Genomic DNA, 27,491 nt, shown 5'->3' with positions numbered 1-27,491 from the left:
AAATATTGCTGAGACTCACACATGCACGCACCTGGTGGAGAAATCTATTAACTTAAACACAAATATTTGCTGATACCCAAAAAAACACACAACACCATTACATACATTTAAACTGAAAGACACACAACTCAATCCAAGTGAAGACAAAGAAACCACAATCACAATCCTACACTTTCAAAACCCACAAATATACCTTATATAACTTCATTTATAACCTACACACACCTGTGTGTAACATAAAACACACAAAGGTAACAACAAATCATCTAAATAAACGTTAACTATATATCAGCTTTGATGGTTTATTTCATCTTTATCGCAGATCTTTGTGTGTCGGAGGCTCCCTCTAGCGGATACAATATTCAACTACAGGACCAGGTTCTTTTCACTGTCGAACGCTTGATAGATGACAGTGAGTGTAATTACACAGTAATATCTGTGCTTTGATCGATCCATCAGTTTTCACTCCACAGTGATGTGGAAGAAGGATAGATGACCCTGCAGGTTCTGGTCAGGCTCTACTCCATCACTGGCAACACTTGTCACTACTGAGATCCATGTTACACACACACACACAAATACACACACACACATACATACATACGTCATATATGAAGCGAATTTCAAGGCTTACGGATAAATCCATCAATATCTGATCCAGGAATGGGTTTTTTGGCGATTTAGTTTTTTTTTTCTTCCAATTCCTGCTGTTTTATATTAAGTAAGAACATTTTTCAAAGAGATGTGTGACTTTGATTTTGTTCTACACTGATCCAAATACAGAAACAAATCCCGATGAAACATAAAATGAAGCGTGGGGGCCTCATGCTCTGTATTTATGTGGCCCTCATGAGGTGAAAGTGAAACTATGAAACAAAAAAATGTTGGATAGAAAGAACATGTCATTAAAGAAATTAATTTTTCCAATACTAGATGTAACTTCAAGTTCAATTTATCTTTCGTTATTTCAAGTTGGTTCTCCCTGCAGCTATTAATAGAAATTGAAAATTGTAATTTAATTGTTTTCTTTTAAAGAGTGAATAAAAACCGACAACTTAAATCCGTAAAAATCAATGAAAAAACAAAGAACATCCAGTAAAATATTATTTTTAATTCTTTAAGTTAATTCAGACATTTAATTGATTTCACGTGGCTAAATAGCAAATGGTAGTATATTGTAAATAAAAGTATTTACTTTCTTGCCCTGAACTTACACTAGTTACGCTTTTAATAAAAAAGCAACAACGACTACATATGTAATGACACCGGTGGTAATAATTAAAATGTAGTGTTTAAATCTTTACTATGTATACAACATAAGGAAAAAACATTAACAGTTAAATATTTATTGTAAAATAATGTTTTTTAAGGTTTAAATGACAGTAAAAAGTCACCACTTAACATGAAATAATGGGGGAAAAATTAAAATAAATAACATTAACATAGTTATAATTCTATGTATGTTTGTATACTTTTAATGTATTTGCACCACCTCTGCTCTGGAACCACAACTCACATCTTTAAAAGACACAAAAACACACACTGAACAATTAGTATGAGATACTAAATATGCACACAGATACACAATTCTCCAGACCTAAGCAAACATTATACCAAACTTGTACAATGTACAAAATATTTCATGATTTCATAATAGAGATTCAAATAAAATACACAACCTGCTTCCTTTATAAAAACACACAATATTTTTTAGTCCAAACAAAAAGCAAGTGCACAAGCGCATGCACATTTTACACACAATCACACACCGTATTTAATACACGCACACACACACAACACTGCTCACAAAGGTCAGCGAGCCTGCTGTTCTCCTGTCTGAACGCATGGTGGCAGCAACACACCGAACATCCCGAGTGATGACAAACGCTGTGAACTCTCATCAGTCACTCATCAGCCAGACAGCAACAAAAAAACACACAAAAAGATCTTTTGTTGCTGCTCACAATGCAAAACCGGCAGCGGGGATTGCGAGGCTTGCAGTCATGAGGAAGAGGTTAGCGGAGCACGGACGGCCAAACAAAGCCGGATCAATTCAGTTTGATTTCCCGTCGGAGGCCGAATGAAAAGAAAGTATGCGACGATTGTGGAGCTTCAGCAGCTGTGAGTTGGTGTGTGATAAAGAGAGGGGGAGGAAACTACCTTTAATATTGTGTTTGAAAACATACTTGGACGAATAACAAAGCTGGAATAATTTTAATTGAAATATTCAAGAACATGAAATGTATTATTTAGTCGATGCTTTTTTTTTGCGAGCAGTTCCAGGATTCTCTCTTCCTTTGATTCATCTTTTCTCCTTCAGTGTGTCACAGTAAATCAGATTTAAGAAAAGAGGAATATTAACATCAGCGAGAGTCTGCTCAGCATGGCTAGTAGAAGTGTTAGAAAATACACATTTGATTCGTTTTGTTGTCTCCATTTATCTGGGGTTAGGGTCGAGGGGGCAGCAGTTTAAGCAGGGAGACTCAAGCCCCAGATACATCGTCCAGCTCTTATTAAATAAAATAAATAAAATTGTTGTGTTGCAATTAAACTTCCAGCCTCTAGATGGAAGCAGTCATTACAAAGGAACTATACATTTCTGTGAGATCCCGGCGACGACTGAGGACGAGAGGATACAGTTGACTCCAGCAGCTTTTTAAAGCTGATGTTTGGTCATATTTTAGATACGTATCGGGTCACCGTTCTTGACATTTCTGTTCTGCAATAGTATTAATCTGGTCCCTTTAAAGTTAAAATAACATTTTAAATCATCTTCTTCTTAACAGTTGTTAAAAATATATAACGTGTTATAAAGAATTGTATTTCTGTTACTTTATTGTTGAGTTTTACCTTAAAGTCTCTACAGAAATATTAACATTCATTAAACAATTGATTCAATTTGGTAGATAGACAAAGTAAGTAAGTAAGTAAGTAATATTTATTTATATAGCGCTTTCCCAGACCAGGGTCACAAAGCGCTTAGACAATCAAAACAATACTCAAAAAAGTACATACTTTAAAGATCAAGATAATACTGAGAACAACACATGAGTTCGAGAAATTCAAGGAAAAGCCTGAACAAAGGCTTTAAATTACAATTTTTAAACTGGAATCAATTGAAATTATACTAAATAAGTAAGTAATTTGTATTTATATAGCACTTTTACAGATATTGGTTTATGTATATGTTTTTATTCATGGTGCTTTAGAAAAACAAATTAAATGTACTTTCTTGGATAGAGTCAGTGACCACTGGGTCAAATATATATATAAAAAAACAGCTCAAAGAATAATATCAACAGAGACACATAAAATAAAAAGTAACAGTGAATAACTGTTAGAGAGCTTGAGATGTCAATGTCAAAACTAACTCCCTTCTGAACAAACATGATGCTAAAAAACAAACTTCTACTCTTATCATAGTATCAAAGAAGAAAAATAAAGAAAAGTCACACAATGAAAGCAGAATAATAAGTAATAAACACAAGTTTTCTATGAAAGAAACTAACCTCTACACATCGCCCAGGTAAAAAGGGGAAATATTCAACACTAAAAAAATATTAAAATTAAAAAAGTAGGAAAAAAAGGAAGGAAAATGAAAGTATTTGACTAAACAAGACTAGTATCATGTTTTAAGTCATTTAATAACAATCTTCTGGTAACACAACATTTCTCTAACATGTATTCTTAGATCAGATCTTTTATTTTTCTGGCCGGTCCATAAGTAACTCACTCCTGGCTTGTGTGTCGTGTTTAAGAAAGTAAACCCTTGATGTAAAAGCACCGTGTTTTTCCTACTTCTTTTGTCACTTACATTTGCCTCACACTCCAGTATTTATAAGAAAGCGAGGAATAATTCAGTGGTTTAATATCGCCGCAGCCACAGAGAGCATTTCATTTCCCCTCCGTTGATACGACTTTCATCTGTCAGCGCCGATGAAAAAAACCTTCAGAGTCTGTGATTCTTCCTCTCTTGATGCACAGTTCCTACACATTTAGAGCTGGAAAAAAAAAAGTGATTTTTCTTTTCCTCTGACAGCATCGATTCCACGGAGCCTTCGGATGAACAGTCGTCTATATTGTGTGTCGTTTAATCCACCCTTTCTGAGTTGAAGCAATATGTGACGGTTGGTTCTTCTGCTTCCCGTCAGGTGAACCATCTGTCCGGGTACTTTCCTCTGCCAAACTCTGGATCACACGCTCGCCCTGTTCGGCTCACACTCCAGCCGGCTCACTGTAATCGGCGTGACACGTTCATCAGCGAACGCCACATGAAATATACATCAAAGCGGCGAGAAAATAGACGAGGACTTCTCGTGTTCTGGATATTACGGGAACAAGAAAGCTTGACACACTACAGATCAATCCAAACGGAAGAATATTGACGCGTGGATGAGTGTAAATTCAGCCATTTCTTGTTAAAATACGCTGACACGAGCTTCCAAGTACAAATCGATGGCATTATTAGCTCAGCCGCGACTGTTGACCTCAAAACTTGATCATCTGGCAGACGAAACTTGAAGAACAGCGATAAATTAAATACTTGATTCCTACATTAGATCAAAATGAAAATGTTTCACGGCACCAACGAAAAAACTAAATCCGTAATTAAGTTTCAAAGCAACAACAAAGATGAGTCGATCCTTTAAAATACTTAATCAAAGGTTCGGGAAAGTTTGGCAAAGCGTATTGATTAAGCCCGTTTGGTTCGTAGCAGATACCGGTCTTTATTTTCGTTATTATATGAATTTTTTCAAACGTGCACTGATTATGCAAACTATCTTCAATACAAATGTTCCATTTGACTGCAACCATTATCATCTATAACATAATTACTGCTGACACACTTTGAAGGGCTCATGCTTTCACCCGTGTCTGGACATGAAAAAAAAAAACATGATGCAGTCCTTATGACAGTAAAATTGGCCGTTTAAAGACAATCAACTGCAGTATTTATTTTCTTATTAGAAGAACATGTGTATAACAACACTCTTGCATGAACAAAAAAAATACCGTCAAATACTCTAAAACTGGTAAAATGAAATTAAAATTTTGTCGTACCCCTTGTATTGAGAAGACATTTAAATTTTAAAAACAATACACTTTTTTGGTGATGTTACCAAAACAGATCAATGATTTCCTCATGGCAGGAAAGTCACACTTATAATAATCACCCAGCATTTATTTAAATAAAGTATAAAGTAACATTTTGTACCTATGCGCCCTCTAACTGTTACACTGTCCTTACAGTAGACAAGTCAGGCAAGTTTCGCACAATTTGATATGATTTATTTTGGCTTTTTTCGGTCTCTTGATAGTTTGTTACTTCCGTGTCAAACCTGAGACATGCTTTTATGATCTAAAGAGATCAGGTGAGCGGATCCATCATGGGCGAAGTGAACCTGCAGTTCAGCTTTCATATCAGCTCAGAAATGTACACGACTTTTCCAATTGATCCCACATAAAGTGGTCCCTTGTTTATGGCATCATTTGTGTTCTGTTCTGGTAACGTTATCTAAACAGCTCCCATAATGCTTTGCTGCCCAGCCGATCAATCATAGCTGTAGAACCATTGACACCATTATTTGCTTTGCTGTTGTTCGTGAATCCCTTTTCTGATTTCCTTTGACCTTTTGTTTGTGCTTTTATTGTTTGAAACTATCAGTCAAGTACTCACCACTTCCTGGTTTGGGAAAGAGAACCAAAGGGACCGAACCCCCCACTTAAAATAGGGGTGTTTTATGAGTTGCTCTCCACAGGATGCGTTTTGTTCGTATATTCTACGGCGTGGTACGGCTTTTTGTTTATTATTCATTTTCATTTGTCACTGTATAAGCCCAATACTTGAAGAAATATTGCTGAATCAAGTTTCGGGAAACATCATATGAATTCTGCAGCGATCATTTCACTGCAGTTTGACAAACACTACAGTTAAACTTTAAAGATGCGTTTGCAAATTCAGCACAAAAGGAGAAAGTCCACAACAACTAATGGATAAATGTTCTGTATTTCAAATCTAAGGGTTGTGTGTTTGCAAGAATCTGGCTATACAACAAGTATCCTCATACAGACGAAGCAATACAATATATTGCAATACAATAGGAACAAGGATATTTTGGGATTATTTTAAATAATATAATTTTAGGAAAACCATCATGGAATAGTAAACTATTCCTGTTATGTGCTCAGCTTATTTAACTCCATCTAGATTTGTACTTAACTTGAAAACAAATACATGCCTCTGCATGATAATTGTTAAATTTACAAATCTATACAGTGCTGCAATGATATGTTATTGTGAAAAAAAATGATGTTTAATAGTGTCAATATTTAAGCTAACCCAACTACTAATGAGTCGTGCATTTATAGGCGACCGATATTTTCCGACGGACGGCGTCATCACCGCTTCATTATTGATGTATCGACTCGCTCTTCTCTTTTGGTCTGGGTATCAATCATACTTCTTTAATCATGGTGCCGATACTTTCACTTTGATACAGTTTCCTGACGCATACATTTTCCAATTTCACGAGTTGAAATTCAACTAATAGAAAATGACGTTACGACAGAGTTAAGACTTTCAGCTTTGGTCATTTTTCAACTCCAAGCTTTCTCACTAGAAAAAATAAATCACAGATAATTTCCTTCTTTTCCTTCTTCTTATTGAACTCTGTCACTAAAATGCTTTCCCCCCCCGTCACACCTCCCTTACTGGGGGGGGCTTTAAATGAACCATGTCCCGATACTGGGCATTACCAAAGCATTTTGGTCGATGCCACAAAAGAACCCAATTTCAATATCCATTCGTACTTATTTTCTTCAAGAACTCCACAATTTAATCACATTTTCCTCACAACTTCTTAGCTTCACTTGTTCCCATCAATGCTTGTTGACATCCATTCAATCGTTTCACAAATGGTGCCAGCATTTGATCCACTTTCAACAACCGGACCTCACAAAGTAATGCATGGTTTATAATGGAAAATAAATTCTATAACAATTCTGACGAAGAGCGTCCACTCACCGATCTCTCTGCCGAGCCCCGAGCGCAGTATGGCGCCGGCTGACGTCACCACAGCACAGGTCTTGAAGCGGCTCTGCTCCTTCCCTTTGTAAAGTTTCTCCAGAGGAAGTTTAGGCACCAGATGGGCCCAGCCCAGCGAGGCGAACGGCTGCTCCGACCCGTCCACCGTCTTGAGCCGGGCCTGGGACTTCATCTGACACAGCAGTTCTTTGGTGTTCTTCGCCGGCCGTCGACGGCCCTGATAGAAGACCCTGTGTTTGTTGGCACTGACGTAGTCCTTCATGGTCCGTTGCAAGCGAGGCCCGAGCATGTCGGCCGACACGTGGCCCTGCCACAGACGCTTCACCACCGACGCCGACTTGGAAAAGTAGTATTCCTCCAGATCCGAGGAATCCGCGCTGGATCTCCTCCCTGCCGTGGTCCGGATCCTGTTCCCGAGATCTTCCTCCTCCTGGTCATCATCCTCTTCTTGCTCTCCTCCCTGATGCCGCGACCTGTGGGCATCGTTTTGATATTCGTTGGTCTGGGAAGTCCTCTCCCGGCTCAGGTTCACTGGGTCAGAGTGAGAGTCCACGTTTTCCGTGCCAAAAGAGGACCAAGCTGCCAGACTCTGAGGGTCCAGGTAATCCTGGCGGCTGCCCTCCTGGCTGCCGTAAACGGCATACGGCGCGCTGTTGGGGCTGTGGCTCGCCTCCAGACTGGACTCTGGTGTGGCGACCGCTCTGCTGGGTGGCTCCGAATCCTCTCTGGCGTAGGACGTGGTCAAAGCCGGTTCGGGTCTGGACCCGACGAAGGCCTGCTGGTGGTGGGACGCCTGTATGGAGGCCAGTCTTCGCGTGTCTGGGTGCTGCGACAGCAAAGATCCAGCAGAGGTCAGCGGCTTGTCCACGCGAGCGTCCAGGAAGTAGGAGAAAAGGCCCAGGAAGAGAAGAGCCCACGCCAGCATTCCCACCAGCACCAGCCTCCGCCACTGCCTCATGCTGGACTTCATCACTCACATAAGAGCCCACCAACTATTAATCCCCGCGATGGGGACTGAGCCCGGAGGTCGGCTGGAGGGCCTGCAGGAGATAAGAGCTGGAGTTAAGCAGCAGCCGGAGGAAGATGAATAGCGAGGAAGGTATCGGCTCACCTTGATGCAGCGTTCTAGTTCGTCATGGCCGCGAGACCACCAGGACTGAACACTGGAAAACAACAAGAGAGACATCAGTACTGAAGACGTTTTTTTGCAATGTTGTATAAAGACAAACATTCGTATGAAGACAAACATGGTGTAAAATCATAAAATTGTCCAGGAGTCTTTATGTGGCCCACTGGATGGTTTTGATCAAATCCTTGTTGTTGTACTTTGATAAACACAGTTTTACACAATATCAATAAAACTTAAACATTACAAGCTTTTGTTTCACGATACCTTATCCATTTTGAACAGCACCGTTTGGTTTGGGCTTGTTGACATCACATTTTATTTTAATTATAGTTATTTTATGGCTTAAATTCCTGTTTAGTGTGTTAAGAATCAAATAATGTAATATCTTTTACAGGCGATGACTGGGGATGAGAGGATACAGGCAACTCAAGCAGTATTTAAAGCTGATGTTTGGACATATTTTGGTTTTCAAAACAAATAAAAGCAGTTATGACTTCGTCAAGATTCATGTGGTCTGTAAATTCTGCAACACCAGAGTCAAGTACTCGACAATACTACAAATATATCCTTGTTACTACAGTATCGCAATATATCGCAACGTTGCCCGTGTATCGTGATACGTAGAGTGAATTGGTGAGTTAATTTACAACAGCTATTTAAGGGGTCTCCATGAAGAACATAAAACTTCTAAAAACATGAACAGGGCCCCGAGGCCTCAGAGGTCTCTGGTTGACCCCGTGTCAGCAGTGCGTCCACTGATCCCGGTCAAGGCGGCGAGGCTAGGAAGAAACAACCGACCAGTCACAGCGAAGAAGCAAAATAAATAACAGCAAAGTTGAGACACAGATGTGGGGGTTTGAGGGTCAAGAGATCATCGGCGTTAGATCTTCAATCACCTCCACCACACAGAGGTCAAGTGCTACTCTGAGGAAAATATGTCACGCACATATAGAACAGCACCGACCAAACACCTGGTCAGTACAAACGCTGTCAACTACAAATGTCATCTTCACGCTCCGGCAGTCCACCAACACCCGGTGCTGTGTGAGTGTGTGTGAGTGTGTGCGAGTGTGTGTGTAGCTTCCTTCACCTGGCAGCCGTCAGGGTGTGTGCGCTCTAGTGAGTGGAACAAACTACATGTGTGGCACAGATGGAGAGGCGGAGGAAGAGGAGGAGGACAAAGGAAATGGTACAAAAGCGGACATGAAAGCCAGGCACAAGAATAAGAATAGCAGTTTGAAGGAGAAATTCTTGCAGAAGGTTATGAAATGATAACCACCAAATGGAAACTGACACACATTTACAGTTACTGAGTGATCCTAATGAAGCTTTTAGACATTTTATAAGTAGGCGCCTCCTTTTTTAAAATGACTAAATCTACTTTGAGTCAATCAAATTGCTGGAAAGTCAGCTGATAGCTAGATGGAAGGCTACATGCTAGACCTGGTTATTCACTACTACAGTGTATGCTAATGTTGTCGTTTTTGAGACTTGATGAAAATTGATGAAACCGTCGATAAAATTAAATATCGCAATCATTTTTTCCACAAAAAAAAAATATATATATAAATATATACATACATACATACATACACATATACACACACACATATATAGATAGATATATTGTTTAGATTATATATTTTTTTTAAATCATAGCTCTTTTGCAGTTTATACTTACTAATTATGTGTGTATAAGAAACAATTGTTAACCATTTTTATCTAATTTAACATGTATTCACAGGATTTGTTCATTTTTGTGTTGCAATTAAACTCCCGTCCACTAGAAGGCAACAGTCATTACGTGCTCCACAGCTAAATGAACAGTTAAATCCTGCGAGACCCCGGCAACTATACTGAGTATGAGAGGATACAGTCGACTCCAGCAGCTTTTAAAGCTGATGTTTGGACATATTTTGGTTTCTAAACAAATGAAAGAAGTTACGACTTCATCAAGAGTCATGTGGTCTGTAAATTCTGCAACACCAGAGTCAAGTACTGGACAATACTACAAATATATGCTTGTTACTACAGTATCTGGTATATTGTTGGCCCAGTATCGTGATATTTATCGTACTATCAGATTCTTGCCAATAAACACCACTAAAGTATTCTTTATACTTATTTATTTATTTATATATTTATTTTATTTTAAAGTTCTTTAAAGTATATACTTTATTGAATATTGTTTTGATTGTTTAAGCGCTTTGTGACCCTGGTCTGAAAAAGCACTATACAAATAAAAATTACTTACTTACTTACTAATCGTTTATTATCTTATTAGAAAAGGGGGGGTTTTTGTACTTCTAGGAAAGTAGAAAATCTTGGTGCAGTAAAAGCCATTTTTGGAGACGGGAGAGTTTTGTGTGAAAATGTATTATTTGTGCTGGATCTATGATTCAATCGAGTGTGAATTCCACAAATACCGACAGTGATTCATGTCCGAAGCTGACATCAGACGAGCAGACATTTTGTTTCCTCCTCCCGAACACCAGTCTGCCCTGCAGCCATTCAAGCTAATATTCTCCGGTTTCCGCACAGTCGACATATTTACTCGCGGCCTGATCTCCAGACGCCGTCCGTCCGGGCAGGTAAGTGCTCCGACAACCCCTGGAGGGGGGAACGGTGGCAGCATTTAACCGAATACTTTACCGCACCCCCCGCCGAGGAACCGGAGCGAAGAGGTGGAGTTATTAAAGCTTAAATCAGCAGCGGCTCGAGTGGATTCTCCATGGACCAGAAGAACAGCTACTCTAGGATGTTTGGTTTGGCTATGAAGCGGTGATTTAATGGCTTTAAATAATCAGATTAAGTGTTTTTTCAAACGGTTTTTCCAGCGTAGCCTTGAGTGCACATGTGGTCTGTTTGGGTAGAAAAGGAGCTGCAATTTACTGTCTTTCGTCATAATTGAGTTTTCTTTGTCTGGACCTTAATTTTATGGAAAAGATTTAATGGAAGCACACGGGCATGTTAAGGCCCCGGGGCCACACAAGGTTCTCTTCATGAATTTATATGGCCCTTGCAAGGTCAGAAGAACAATTATCTCATAAAAGACTACATTTTCTCTTCTTTATTTTCCTAATTCTGCATCTGTCTTTCTTGCCCCGCTTTTATTATTTGACTCAATTCAATGAGCTTGTTTTAAAGTATTATTTTATATGTTTGTTTTCCCTCACAATAATTACACAAAAATGAAAACAACTTTGTAGATTAAATATTGAATTCGGCCTGTAGTTCTTACCAAACATTTTCTTAAAATGTGTTTCAAAAACATCCCTCTCAAACAACCAACTCGGTGACAATACCATAGACAGCTACAATATTGCTTTGCCGCCCAGCCAACCACACACAGATGTCAATCAATTTAAACATGGCAACATAGACGTAGAATTTAAACAGTTTGGTAGCGACCAATAAGATGTCACTTAATAAAGCAGTGTGTAGAAAGGCATCATGGGAGTTCACCCACCTCAACAAAACAGTAGTAATGAGTGTCTCACACATATTATGTTGAAGTTTGTTTGCTGTTCAAATTCTTCAATCTTGTTTGTAACAGTGTAAACTAAGACAACTTTGCTGTTCCTGCAGTTTGTAACAATAGATTTTTATATGCAGTACAGTGTGCAAAAAAACTGCTTCTTACAGACATGTTGTTTTTTTTATCTTCCTTAAATCATTCCTTTCATCCTTGCTTTGTTCATTACATTCCTCCTTACATCATCCCTTCCTTACATACTTCATTACATCTTTCCCTCCTTACATACTTCATTACATCTTTCCCTCCTTACATACTTCATTACATCTTTCCCTCCTTACATACTTAATTACATTCTTAAATCCTTCCTTACATCTTCCCTTCCTTACATGCTTACATACTTCATTACATCTTTCCCTCCTTACATACTTAATTACATTCTTAAATCCTTCCTTACATCCTTCAGCCATTACATCTTCCCTCTCTTACATGCTTACATACTTCCTAACATCTTTCCCTCCTTACATACTTATTTACATTCTTAAATCCTTCCTTCCTTACATTCTTACATCCTTCCTACCTTCATTACATCTTTGCCTCCTTCCTTCCTTCCTTCCACATTTCCATCTTTGCATCCTTCCTTCCATCATTCCTCCTTCCTTACATTCTTACATCCTTCCTTCCTTACATATTTCCATTCTTTCATCCTTTCTTACACCCTTCCTTCCTTCCTTCCGTTCTTACATCTTTCCATCCTTGCATTCTTACCTCCTTTCTTACATTCTTACTTCCTTCTTTACATCCTTCCATCCTTGCATCCTCCCTTACATCTTTCCTTCCTTACATTCTTACATATTTCCATCTTTGCATTCTTAGAACCTTCCTTACATTCTTACATCTCTCCTATCTTCCTTCCTTCTCAATGTGTAATTTTGTCTTTCAGGAATATACATTTCAGGAATATAAATGGGAGGAAGCCCAGGGGCAAACCGAAGATATGTTGTAGAGATTAAGAAGGACCGAAGAATGTTTCTCTGGAATAGGAAGTCTGACGCTGCCGGACAATCTCAGGTAAATGATAGAAAAATCTAAACAATGCTTCAATACATTCCCAATAAACTTCTCAATATTTCATGTTAGTGGAACAGTGAGCTCTGCTCTGATACTAGAGTGTCGTCTAATTTTAGTTTGTGTCTCGTGATTTAAATCAATATGTGCAGAAAAGAAAAGCCAACAACTGGAGCGAGAACCAAACTTATGGTATTAAAACCCAACACTGATGGAACAGGAACGTTTCCTTTGGTTGTGCAGCTGCTGAGCACGGACGCTGTGTCGAATAAAACTCTGACCCCGAGAACTTGTTCCTCATCAAATATTGAGGCAGCAAGAGTCGAGTTGTTCCACTTCCCTTCCAAATAAAGTGGTTTTCTATTAATATTCAATTCACAGCTCAAACAAACTAATACGTGAGGATAATGACGAGAACACGGGGACGTGAACTTCACATGATCAATAGATGAACGTCAGAGACAAATCATTATTTCAATGCCTTGCTCAGTAACCAGCGTTCCTATGATTGACATGTACATCTCAGATGACTCTCATGAGAATGTCCTTCTCTGCCATGCATGGATATTAAAGACTCAGTTATGAATAAGAACCAAGTGTAAACATATTAATTGCTAGCATGAAGCTAACTATTCTACAGCAAACACTGCAAATAGCAGTTGAAGATTAGCTCTGTTTTAAATAAATAAATGACTTTTAATTTTATTTGTGTCAAAGAACCGTGGTTACTCTTTATAGACACAATTATTTATACTTTTAAAATTGTTTTTAAATTGTAATTATTTATGCATTTGATTATTTCCACATTTATTTATTCTTTTATTTAAATATTTTGCTTTTTGAAAAACGGAAAAGTATAAAAATGAAAAATGCATGAATTATTTTAGGCTAAAATAACAAAATACTTTCATAATTAAACATATAATAAATTAAATACATTTAAAAAAAATGTATGAGTAAATAGAAACAGCACTGTTTAACGAAAATATTCTAATAAAATCGGAATATTTAGACATTTTTATATTTATTACATTTTTATTTATTTATACTTTAAGTCCTGCATTTATACTTAACTTAATTTATTTATAATAGTGTCATTTATCGTTCCATACAACACAGGGTCCTCACCAAGATGTTCGAAGTGCAGGTTTGTGACTCATGGGTTAATGAAAGATAGTTTAAGGAATAGATTGTGATTCTATCTGCTACTTCAGGAAGTTAAGAAAGGTCTCAAAAGATACAGAGGAATTTCAACATTGGAAACTAGACACTTTAGGGAACAGATATCGACTTGGAGTATTTTACTGCACAATGAAATGATATGTGCATACCAAGAAATTCAATTTATAAGTGGCTAAAATAACCATTTCCTGCACTTAAATTTCCATTGGAGACACAGTCGTGAAAAAAATCTTCCAGAGTTCCAGTGGGATTACAGACTTGTATCCATCTCGTATGTTAGGAACCTTTTTTTAATGCACTAAAACAAATGGACTTTTTTTTTTTACCCGGTAAAACAAACATAATGACTTCCTGCTTCAACAAGTCGTGACCTTCTGCACGTCGTAAATGCAGAAATGGCCTCATGGCTACAAGTTTGGGAAGTTTACGACCGCAGTAAGATGGTGACAAAACTTTTTTACGTGAGAACACGGCCCATTACACCAACATGCAGGAATAACCACGCGCCACTTAAACAGTCTTTTACATGACTTTTATGATCATACGGTACTTTTAATGGATTCTTGAAGGAAGTCGAGATTCATTTTACACTTTCAGGGATTAGGATTCAAACAAGGCAGACATATTTAAATTAGTGTGTGTATTGGCAAAAATCTGACGATTTGTATCACAATATAGGGGGATTGATACAACGATACTGTAGGAACAAGAATATATATTGTAGTATTGGTCGAGTACTTGACTCTTAACATGGTCAAAACTTCTTTTGTCCATGTCATTTGTTTTGAAACCAAAATATTTCCAAACATCAGCTTCAAAAGCTGCCATAGTCGAATGTATCCTCTCGTCCTCAGTCATCATCAGAATTTCATTGCTCCTTTAGCGTGTGGAGGACTGCTGCCATTTAGCCATTGAATATTTAATTTCAAAACATAAATTAATCAACAAAAAACGTATTTTCCATTTTTAATCGACAAAGTGCATTTGAATATCAATACGATATTGTTGAAAAGTGTTCTTCGACCCTAAATGTAAATGTTTTCTGCTGTTTTTCTTGTATTTATTGAAAATGAAATCTGCAAACTTTAGTCTTCACCACAAAATCCCCATCTACAACCTGCGGAAGAGACGAGGCTGTGAACGGAATTCAAAAGGAAAAATCAAACCACGGATCCCCTGCACCGTGCTGGACCAATACTGCATTAAATATTCATCACAGCAGGATGAATGCAGGATAAAGTCAGCTTCAAATGTTGGGAAAAAAATGACTATTGACCTCGAACTTCTCTGAAGGAACTCCTCAGTGGCCCGCAAGGTTATTACAGCGTAGGACATTAGACTGTAATTACACTGCAGCGTCCGAACGCTCTTCTGGGTCCGCCACAGTTCATCGTATCTCAAAACCCCAAAGTGCGGATGTTAAGAATAGCCTGCAGTGTAACCAAGTCCATATGCGGGACACGGAGAAAAAAAAAAAAAGGACATTTTCATGTCGGGCAGCATCAGGAATTTAAAGTCCAGGTAGGTTCAATCTGGGGGAATTGAAAATGGTTTTTGGGGGGATGATTGAATCACGACTGCAGACACGATTGTTCTCATTTCAACAACGTAAGCCTGGACTGAAGAAATGAGACATGTTTTTATAATGAGATCAAACAGACGAACAAATTTCAATTTTCCGACGCAGAAGAACTGATGATTTAATTTCATACAAAGACAGATGATGCTTCCCAAATGAGTTTAGCAAACCAATACTACATTTAATTAAATACCAGAGCTTCTGTTAGATCGTATTTGAACGTTCTATTACGGTTTAGACTTTTTTGGCCATTCATTCTATTAAAATGAAAACATGAATACAATTATGGATTTAAACGGTTGAATACAAGTAAAATAAAGTATTAAGTAAACATTAAAGTGAGTTTTGATTTGAATATCATAACATATATTTAATTATAGACCAAATTAAATAATATCTTATGCCATTTTTAAGCTTGTGAAACAGAATCGAATGGTTAACATTTCAAAATCTTGAAACTTTGATAGTTGTTTTTTTATTTAAATGTTTTTTAAACATTGTATTATTTTTGTAACGATTTAATTCTATCATTTCTACATTTAAATGTTCTATTCATTTTTATGTAATATTAAATAAAATATTATGTATATTTAAAGATTTAATTTTATTAATCAATTAAATCAATATCAATACATCATTATATTTACATTTTAAGTTTGATAACTTTATTACAATAGAAAAATTCTAAATACCTATTCAATTAAATTTATATTAAATGTTGATAAAAAGAAATTGTGCCAACATTAAATTTTTACATAGATTTAGATTTTAATTCGAATAATTCAGAAATAAGTTGATTAGAAACCAACACATTTTTATTTGTGCCTTTTAAATTTGTATTATTTTAAAATATATATATTCTTTTTTTTAAACAAATTCAAATGAATAATGATATTAAAAAGATTTAATAAAACATAATTCAACCCTTTAAATATAGAAACTATTGAATTAATGTATTCAATTATAATAATGAAATGCTTAAGAAATATTAAATAAACTTTAATATATATTTGAAACTTAAATTAAACTATAAAATACTCAGATAGAACTGATATACTTCTATACTCTTCCTGCTCTCCTCGACACAACTAAAATGTGTCTGTTTACACAAAACTTTTTTTTAAATCCCTTTAAAAAATGTTCTATCCAAGGGAAAAAAGGGGTTGAAAGAGTCTTCAAAATACAATTTAAATCAATTTAATTCAAAAGTCAAACATGTGAAGGCTCCTAGAATAGCAAAAAGAATCAACTATTCTCTCATGAGTTCAACTTGTTTCCCTCCGATCCATCCAGTCGATATTATTTTGCAGCACCGGAGTGATTTATGATTCAAGAACCTTCTCCCCGTGGTCGCTCCTGCGCCCCCGTTGCATCATAACATAATGAAGCTTCCTATTCCACTCGCCCACCGCACCCCCCCCCCATCCCTCCCTCGCCATCTTCAGCCGTCTTCGCTGACCTACATTCGTCCGTGTTGCCGGTGATAGAGTCGCTCATCATCCGTGAACATATGTGCCGGTAACAATACACTGTATGCTAACCATCTCCATCTCAGTTCCTGCTGCCACGGCTCTTTGTGGGGGGAAGAAGGATCGACCCGCGAACATCTCTGGCACCGAGCATGTGGAGCCGAGAAACAACTCGGCCTTGCCCTGCAGCTCATTCCAGCCATCCACCCGCCTGTCAATCACGCGCCACAGTGGGCGATAAGGGCATGCAAGCATACAGATGGGCAGCCGAAAAAAAAAAAAAAGAAAAACTTCAAACCGCGGTCAGGTGTGCTGGAACAGAAGCGGTCAAGATGGTCAGAATATAATTGGACACCACAGTGTTTCGGTTCAGTTGCTGCTTTACTGGAATAATACGGCGGTAACAACGGCAACTTGTAGTATTTGTTTTTGTTGGATACATAGATCAATAAAAAGTATTAATATATACTAAGTGTGGGATAAAAATATGGAAGCCCTTATATATTGTGATTTTACTGGAATAAAAATTGTACAGGACTGTGTTGATTCTTTTCACCAAAATTGATTTTACTTAATTGCATTTAAATTAGGTTTTATTTTTGTCATAGTAATTCTATAGTTTTTATGTCAATAAACTGTGTATACATTTTAAATAATTTGTTTTTTCTCAATTAACATGCACATATTCACAGCTTTTGTTCATACGCAGCTAAAAGTATTAGGGAATCCTGCAAGATCCCGGGCGATGACTGAGGACGAGAGGATACAGTGGACTCCAGCTGCTTTTAAAGCTGATGTTTGGACATATTTTGGTTTGAAAACAAATAAAAACAGTTACGTCTTCTTCGAGAGTCATGTGGTCTGTCAATTCTGCAACACCAGAGTCAAGTACTCGACAATACTACAACTATATCCTTGTTACACAATATATCGTATCATGGCCCCTGTATCGTACGTATAGTATCGCGAGATTCTTGCCAATACACACTTCTAATATATACGCATGCTAATAATTAAAAAAAAAAAAAAAGTACTAAAATAGTTGTTTTTTTAATGGCATTAAAACCAAATAATATAATAGATTATTTAGTTTAGACAAGTGTATAGCTTGTGAACTTCAATACTGTACATGTTTATGATTGTATCTGTGACATTTTCATTTTATTTTAGATTTTTACCTAATAAAGTAGTCTTATATAATTAACTTTACACTATATCTTTGCAAACACATTATCTATCATATTTAAATTAAGCTTTTGCCAGAAAAAAATACTTAAGTTTATGTAATCTAATAGCATACATTTAGAGCAAATAAATAAATAAATATATGTATATATATATATATATATACACATATATATACATACTGTATATATATATATAAAAACTATAACCTCTGATAAGAACGTGAGACGAAAAAGCTAAAAAATAAACCAGAGAAAATGAACAACAATGTACTAGGCTAGGAAGATGTACTTCGCAATAGGATTTGCGTCATTCTTTGATTTGACATCTTGCACCTCTGGTTTCGGAACGATTCCGAAAACCCAATTTAAAATCTCCTCCACGTCAAAGTCAAAAAGACGTTTCACAGCATCATCTCTGGTAATTGAGCGCTAAAACCTGCGTCGGCTCAGAAATGAAAACATCAGACGGGAAGATTATTGTACAGGATCAGGGTTTTTTTTTTTTCCCAACGTGAAATGTTGTGGGAATATAGAGCGGGACATCATGGGTCCACTCTGTGGCGCCCAGATTAGAGCACTGATGGACGACATTATAATAGCATAACATTAGGTCCGGCAAGGTCAGAGCAGAAAGTGCTAACTCCATTACAAAGTGATCCCGCCGAGACGGATTAGGTCCCCTGCTCCTCCCTCCGCCACATCATACGAGCTGAGCCAAAATAGACTTCTTTTTTTTTTCCCCTGAAAAGTTGTTCCATCATTAATCTACGTCTAAAGAGCCAAGAATGACAAACACACACACTGACACACTCCATCTGCCGAATTCACACCTGGTCCAACACAGAAGGTGATGAAGGTGTAAATACTAGGGGTTTGTTTATTGGCGAGAATCTGGTGATTCAATACGTATATACAATATTTAACTATACATCTTTATACCGTAAACACAAGAATATACATTTGTAGTATTGTCGAGTACTTGAGTCTGGTGTTGCAGAATTTACAGACCACATGACTCTTGACGAAGTCGTAACTGCTTTCATTTGTTTTGAAACCAAAATATGTCCAATCATCAGCTTTAAAAGCTGATGGAGTCGACTGTATCCTCTCGTCCTCAGTCATCGCCAGGATCTCATTGTTCCTTTGGCAGTGGAGGATATGATGACATCTGCCATCTAGCGTCTGAAAGTTGCAACAAAGAAATGTACAAACTCCATGAATATTTTTTGATTTTTAATTGTAAATTTAAAACGTTTTTTAAAATAATAATAATAATAATAATATTAATTTTCTATTTCGTAAACACTTGGTTATTTATTGTTTATTTTAGCTATTATAAAAAATAAAACGTGATTTTTTTTTTTTTGCAAAAAAAACAACAAAACTAAATCCCATCAAATTTAGATACATTGTTGTTGAATCTCATGTTGAAAAAAATACCACGATATTTAATCAATATTTTCTTACACCCTTAGTATATACCATATAAAGTAAAGATCAAGATAGACTTCATGGCAGTATTATAAAACCTCTCTTTTATTCAAGATGCCATTTTTCTGTCACTTGCCTCTGCCCCTTCTACCCTGGCTGCATTCTCTTCTTCACCTTGAAATTATCAAGGAATTCAAAGACAACTTTTCAAACATTGGACCTAAAGGACCTATGGAAGTCTTGAGCAGAAAAGTAAGATAATGAAATCCATGTTCTTGAATAGAAGTCATAAAGGGGAAATTCCAGGGAATCCTATCAAGCCTTGAAAAAAAGTACACAGCAAAAGAAATAGACATGATCTTGCATGAGCTTGAAACGTTCACGGAAATGGATGAAAAAGCTACTAAAGCAGGAAATGATAGCAGTTAGAAATAGACAATATTAAAATCCAATCAGAGGAAATTGGTTTGTACCACAGGGTTCTGTACTTGGTCTCAAATTGTTTGCCATACAAATAAACCATTTCTATTCCCTGATGACACAACTTTTGTCAACGGTGGCTAGAAAGTACTTGAGAATACCAAGAAGGACATGGGGAAATTGAAACAGGTAAGACATAAACAGGATGCCAAAATGTAAAAAAAAAAAAAAAAGTTGAATAAAAATAACGATATAGTTGAGAATAAAAAGAACATATTGGGTTATCAGAGTGTAAAATTCCGGGCTTTCACACAAGACCTAAAGTTCAACTGAAAATGTCGCAAAACAAAACATAAAAATAGCAAGTTGTTTATTCGTTTTAAATAACAATACTCAAAATAAAACAAACAAACAAAATAATTTTAGTCTACCATCTACGGTGTGGCTGTTTGGGTAAACACTAAAATAAAAATAATACAAGGCCACTGCTTCTCCTACAGAATATATTTATACAAGAATAATATATATAAGGATTCTGTTGTTAACATACAGACTCTATAAATAAAAAGTACTTACTTACTTACTCTATAATGAGATGATACACCTCTATATATATACCATTGCCAACAGACAACAGCCCTTTCTAAGCAGGAAAATCAAACTGCTGCCCATAGAGTTTGACTTCTCCTCCCGGTCCAACCTCAACAACTCCCCACACAGCTTGATATCTTCGCCACGGTTTCGTGCATCTCCTTAAAAATCAGCATCAGAAAACTTTTCCTCTCGTCAAGCATCCGGTCCGTCGAGACCTCGCTCAACATTCTGGTCAGACGGTCCACGGATCTCGAACACAGTTTTAACCAATTAGACCCTCAGGTACTGATGAAGACTTCGGACTAGGGGTGCGTTTTAAAATCTGACGATACCATACGTATGAAAAATACACTATATTGTGGTATATACCAATACTGTAGGAACAAGGAAATATTTTTGGTATTGTTTAAATATTTGGTGTCGTAATTGCCTTCATTGGTTTTCAAGCTAAAATATGTCCAAACATCAGCTTTAAAAGCCGATGGAGTCGAGCGTATCCTCTTGTCCTCAGTCATCACCTGTATCTCGCAGGATTTTGTTGTTCTTTAAGCTGCAGAGGATGAAATAATTGCTGGAAATCTAGTGGTCGGAAGTTTAATTGCAACACAAAACACCGTGAATATTTGCATGTTGACTTGAAAAAATATATATATATATATTTTGAATACAGTGCTGTCAAATACTAATACAGTACTAGTTTTTAATAGTTTGCACTCAAAAAAAAAATGTAATATGTACACACTTTATTTAAAATAAACCATTAAAGAATTATAAGAAAATTATGTTTTTAAGCCAAAAATATATATACATATATTAAAATATGTTTTCGAAAAATCAATTCAGTGCCATCAATATTGATACGGTATAGTGGAAAAAAGAAACATGAGTGACTGGTATACTGATATTTTCTAACACCTCTTACTCCGGTCACTTCACTCCTGCTTTTGATCATCTCGTTTACATCGTATTATACGTCTTCAAGCTGCAAGAGTCAAAAACTGAAGGACGTTAAAGTCACTTCTACTTCTGAGGGATAATAAATCTGCAGGGAGGAGCTGAATCATCGTGACCTTCCGAGCACGTCTTCCCCCGATAAATCAGAGGACGCTCGCTCTCCACTGCAAGGACCTGTCGCACGAAAAAAAAAACCCTGACAAAAGGCGAAGTCCTGGAGGAAATACGCCGCGTTATGAAGCATAAACACAGCGGCGTGGCAGACGAGCGTCGGCGTCCACTTATGAGGACATTCTCTTGTCACATCCTTGGCAGGGCGTCAATGACAATAAAGCTTTTGAAGGAAATCAAGTCCCTCCAAATACAAAGAGCAGCACTTTTTGGTCACCTTGAAACGCTGAATGGGCTTTTTTTCTGAAACCAACTTTTATCAGGATCATCTGAAGGGTTGCTCTTCACCACCAACTACACAGCTTTTTCAAATTTAACTGTAAGTAACTAAGTTATTTGTATTTGTATAGCGCTTTTCCAGACCAGGGTCACAAAGCGCTTAAACAATCAAAACAATACTAAATAAAAATATATACTTTAAAGGTGATGAGTTTTTGAAAATATTATAATTCAACTGACCCTAAACTCTTCCAGTTTTATTGGGGCGAGAGGCAGGGGACACCCTGGACAGGACGCCAGTCTGTCGCAGGACACACAAAAGACACACAACCATTCACACACACACTCTTACCTATGGACAATTTCCCCAAGTTCTCAATCAACCTCTGGTTTCCTCCCACAGTCCAAAAACATACAGTGCCAGAAGTAAACCCACCCAAAAAGGGCAGAACATACAAACTCCACACAAAAAAATGTATCCCCAAATAATAGTGACCATAGTTAGTTTATGGCAAATTTTTCAAATCGTTTTTAAAAAAAAAAGTTTTTTTCTTTATTATTATTATCAACATGCTAAAATTCATTGTGTATTTATATGTTGCAATTTAATTTCGATCGATAGGTGGCAGCAGTCAACGAGTTCTCTGAATCAATTAAATCCAGTAATAGCAAGGCAATGACTGAGGACGAGAGGATACAGTTGACTCCAGCAGCTTTTAAATCTGATGTTTGGACATATTTTGGATTGAAAACAAATGAAAGCAGTTCCGACTTTGTCAAGAGTCATGTGGTCTGTTAATCTGCAACACCAGAGTTAACTACTCGACAATACTACAAATATATCCTTCTTACTACAGTATCAATACATATTGGATTGTTGTTCTTGTATCCTGATACCCCAGATTTATGCCAATAAACAGCCATATTTTATATTGTATTAGACCTGGTTTAGCGCCAGTGTTCAGATTATTTCTCATTTAAGGGGAACCATTGTTGACATTGCCAAAGATTTGTTCATATCAGCATCACACACACACACTCACACTCAGTGTCTGAAGAACACAAATGATGTTTGACTACGAGAGAGTACTTTACTGCTAATCTGGGTCTCCACAGCCACGTTTCACACGGATTAACCCCTGTAATCGGAGTGAACTCCGGACACTGACTTCTAAACAGGGACTGGGATTAGTAGACTATTGGAGACTTATTGCACTACGATGAACGCTACTAGACAATAAGCTGCTCAAACATGCCATGTCCTCAACTAAGAAGCTCTAAACATGGGAAGAGCAATATATATATAAATAGCAACAAACACACACACCGGGCTTCAGGAAGTAGTGAAGCCGCATAATTGCGGTGGACGCCTGCAGACTATGCCGGAGGGTCTCGATCACAGTGATCAGCCGACACTTAGAAGTGAGGGCCAAAGTAGCAGGTGAGCTCAGTTGGAGGTGGTGTGGTCGGTTCAAGAACATCTGGAATTGGACCTGCACCCCCCGGATGTCTGGCTGGAGAACGTTTCTCCAGCAAAAGGAACTAGCGGGACCTTATTAGTGAGGGGTCAATCTAGACTGAGAAGTCCCAACATTGTGACCATCTGGTTAGTGTTTAGAAGCTCATACTTAGACCCACAAAAGTGGTTCAGGAACACAATCGTTCCATGAAGCCCAGTGGTCCTTAACCTTAGCCGTCCGGTACTAAAGGCGTAAAAAAAATATAACTAAACACTTAAATATCACATTATTCTTTCTCCGAAAACCATAAAGATATTCAACACTTATTTTATTTTAGAAAAGAAAACAAAAATTTGATCATAGTTTAATACTTAGTATTTCAATAAATTATGTGACGGAGGACGAGAGGATACAATCAACTCCAGCCGCTTTTAAAGCTGATGTTTGGACATATTTTGGTTTTAAAAAAAACAAATGAAAGCAGATACGACTTCATCAAGAGCCATGTGATCTGTAAATTCTGCAACACCAGAGTCAAGTACTCGACAATACTACAAATATACCCATGCATCTGAAGTATTGCTAGACGTTGCGATATGTGGCATTATTGCCTCTGTAAAACATATGGTATCACCAGATTCTTGACGCAATCCTAAGAAAAAAACTATTCAAATAAATTCTGTTCTATTGATTTTTAGTGTCTGTAAAGTTTTTTTTGCTTTTTAAAAAAGAAAAAAAACATAGGCTTTTGACTCATTTAACGTCACTTTTTGTAGTAAAGTTTATTGAAAAAATAAAACTAGTGAACATGAGTAAAACACAAACTCTTTATGATTTTTTACCGTTTTTATCTGGAGGTATGTACGCGAATATGTCAAAATTAAGCCAGTCCACAGTACAAAAAGAAAGGTTGTTGAAAAACTGCATTAGTACTTTCAGCATTTCTTGCATAAGAACATCTTTAATGAGTCTGAATATCAATTATATTTACAGATCATATAGAATATTAACGCTCAAGGAAGAAAGTATTTTTATATTTCTATCCATCGGATTGTAATACCACATCCTGCTGAAGCCTGCGAACCGACAGTCACTGCATGGGGGCTCAGTTGGCATTTACAAGGCTCAGATTTGCAGCCGACCCAGAGAACTGTGACCCCTCTGTGTTCCGGTTAACTGCCTGGATTGTTGTTCTCGCTGACAAAGCAAACCACCCTTATTGTCGGGAAAGAAAAAGAATCTTTATTATTTAATCTTCTTTGTTTCATGGGGGACTGAGTGAGATTACACAAGTGTAGTTCCGGTCCAACTTTAATTCTTCTGGAACTCAATATCACTAGTCGACTCCGATACACAATTTAAACGCTCCACGCATTTGTCGCCTTCACTTCTTGATCCTCCTTCTCCTCGCCTCCCCATCAACGTGGCAGAAAAACGGCTATTAAAATCTTTCCAGCTTCCATTTGCTCACTCCTGACCTCGCTGTGATGTGAATCGATCGCTCTGTGGACGTGCGACTCGCCCGAAGGCTCCGCTGATGTTCTATTAAACAAGGGTTAGCCTCAACCATTCTGCAGTCACAGTCCAGAGACTTCCAGGCCGAACACAACGAGTTCATTCTCCCGTTCCTCCTTGAAACTGCACTTCATAAATCACTCGCTGATAGCTCTCTTCCGGTTTAAAACCTCTTTTGATGTTCATGTTCTTTTCCTTTTTGTTTATTATTGAAAAAAATTCAAGAAGAAAAATTTATAGCTTCATTATCAACCAACTCTATGTCACATATCACTCTTCTACCCTGCCTGCACTCCCTTCTTCGCCTCCTTAAACTCAACTCTGTAACAGCAGAGGTGGGAAATTAAAGAATTTCCAAGAAGTGACAAATATAAGTTGGATAGATAGAACTTTATTGATCCCTCTGGAGTTATAGATTGATGGTATGAACTTTGTCCCATATTACGGTGAAAATGTAATTTCGTCATAGTAACGGTATATATCTTGTTCAAAATAGTTCAAAATATATTTTTATGGTTATTTCATGGGTTAACATGGACAATAATCACCGCGTTTGTTCATTTTACAATTCAACTTCCGGCCTCTAGATGGCAGCTAAATGAACAATGAAATCCAGTGAGATTAAGGCGATGACTGAGGACGAGAGGATACAGTGGACTCCAGCAGCTTTCAAAGCTGATGTTTGGGTTTCAAAACAAATTAAAGCAGTTACGTCTTCCTCAAGAGTCATGTGGTCTGTAAGTACTGCAACACCAGAGTCAAATACTCTGACAATACTACAAATATATCCTTGTTACTACAGTATCACCATACATCGCATCATGGCCCTGTATACACATCGTATCACCCCATTCTTCCCGTTAGACACTTCAAACAAGGGCTTCTATGGAGGACTGAGCACAAATCATTTGAGGACTTTTCCATCTTGATTCTGCTATTTTTCAACCTCTAAAAAAGCTTCTCCTCCACCTCATGTACATAACTATTATTAGCCAAAACATTACGACCATGAGAAAATGCAGAAAACGCATTCATGGCTTGAACAAATAAAAGATGCGCGCACTTAAACCCATGTAATTTGAAACATTAAAATGAACATATTCACAGCGTTCGCACTTTTGGTCAAAGAGAACAAAGAGACTGAATCATCAGGTCAGACGGGGGATTATGCAAAAGGACTGGAGTGGTTCTGGCTCGGGCTCGTGTGATCGGCCTCCTCGTCTCTGATCCTGCTCTAATGAGCGCCGACTCTTTGACTCATCCAGTCGTCACCTGCAGCAATTACCGATTTAATTAGCTTCAATTCTCCGTCGAGCAGCAACTTCTTTTCAAGCCTCCATATCAAGCGTTTTTTACGCTTGAACATTCACTCGGTCACCTCTCTTTTTCTTTTTTTTTCTACATTAACCTTTTGTACACTAGTCCGGCAGCTGCGCGACCTCACGCTACGCAGCGCTGACGGACCGAGAAAACAAAACACAAGGATAAAGCAGGAGGTGCAACACGATGGACAATCCAGAGGGAGAACACTTGTATTTTTTTTTTTAATAAATAAAAACGCTCCCGAGTAGACCCTTGTAGGTACAACACAAACAGCAGCTTTATCAGGAACAAGAAGAATTACTTTATCGCATTTCGAGTTCAGAGAACACAGGAAATATCATGTCTGCGCTGCACTTTTAGAATCTGTACAGCTTTTAAAGTTGATAGATTTCCAAGAAAGGTAAGTAACACACGGGCAGCCGGCAAGCTTTTAAATGAAGCCGCCCTATGAAATATTAATCAGAATATTCTCGTGAACAGCATTGGAAGCTATACTTTCTGACTCGTGTTCATAGAAGGAGATTCCATTTCAATGATTTCTTACTTGGGTTTGATCAGGAACCTCTACATTAAGCACAATATAACTCACAAAGCAGATATGATCAGTTCTGTGTTTTTGTTTTGTTATTAAACGTTAACTTTTATTGGTGCGTAGATAAATATGTTTTCATTTCAGAGAGTTTAAAAACAATCAAATGTAGAGAAATTAGCTGATTATGGGGACTTACACTCATTTAACTTTCCAACAAACAGAAGCTAGTTAGGAAACTTTCCCCAACTTCTGGGTATAGCTATTTTTTATTTTATAATTGGAGCTAGCTAGCTTCAACTTGAAAACAAAAACGGAGATAGCAAACAATAAAGTTTAGAATTATGATTAGCTTATAAACAAAATTGGGGCTAGCTAGCATTAGCTTATAAACCAAAACGGAGCATATTACATTAGCTTATCAACAAAACTGGAGCCATTAACAGTATCTTATTAACAAAACCAGAGCTCTTTTAAATTAGCTTATAGTTAAACCAAAGCCAGATAACGTCAGCATATAAACAAACGGAGCTAGCTAACATTAGCACATGAACAAAATTAGGGCTAGTTCACATCGGCTTATAAACAAAACTGGACCTGGGTCACATTAGCATATGAACAAAATTAGGGCTAGCTCACATCGGCTTATAAACGAAACTGGACCTGGGTCACATTAGCTTATGAAAAAAACTGAAGCTAACTTACATCAGCCTATAAACAAAACCAAAGCTAGCTAACATC

General features: G+C 37.4%; 1 protein-coding gene across 1 annotated transcript in view; it reads right to left on the bottom strand.

Moving 5' to 3' along the window:
• The window catches only part of st6gal2a (ST6 beta-galactosamide alpha-2,6-sialyltranferase 2a), a 48,622-nt gene that overhangs the window by 18,625 nt on the left and 2,506 nt on the right, over positions 1 to 27,491 (bottom strand). Inside the window, exons 2-3 of the mRNA XM_087803635.1 lie at positions 8,157 to 8,208; positions 7,025 to 8,085 (exon numbers count right to left, since the gene is read on the bottom strand). Coding sequence (XP_087659761.1) covers positions 7,025 to 8,015 — 991 coding nt within the window. The 5' untranslated portion in view covers positions 8,016 to 8,085; positions 8,157 to 8,208. The remainder of the gene's footprint in view (positions 1 to 7,024; positions 8,086 to 8,156; positions 8,209 to 27,491) is intronic.

Source organism: Callionymus lyra, chromosome 12 (genome assembly GCF_982586985.1).
Source record: "Callionymus lyra chromosome 12, fCalLyr1.hap1.1, whole genome shotgun sequence".
Lineage (NCBI taxonomy): Eukaryota > Metazoa > Chordata > Actinopteri > Syngnathiformes > Callionymidae > Callionymus > Callionymus lyra.
Note: the sequence above shows the minus strand (reverse complement) of the source record. Positions and strands in the feature narration are given on the sequence as shown.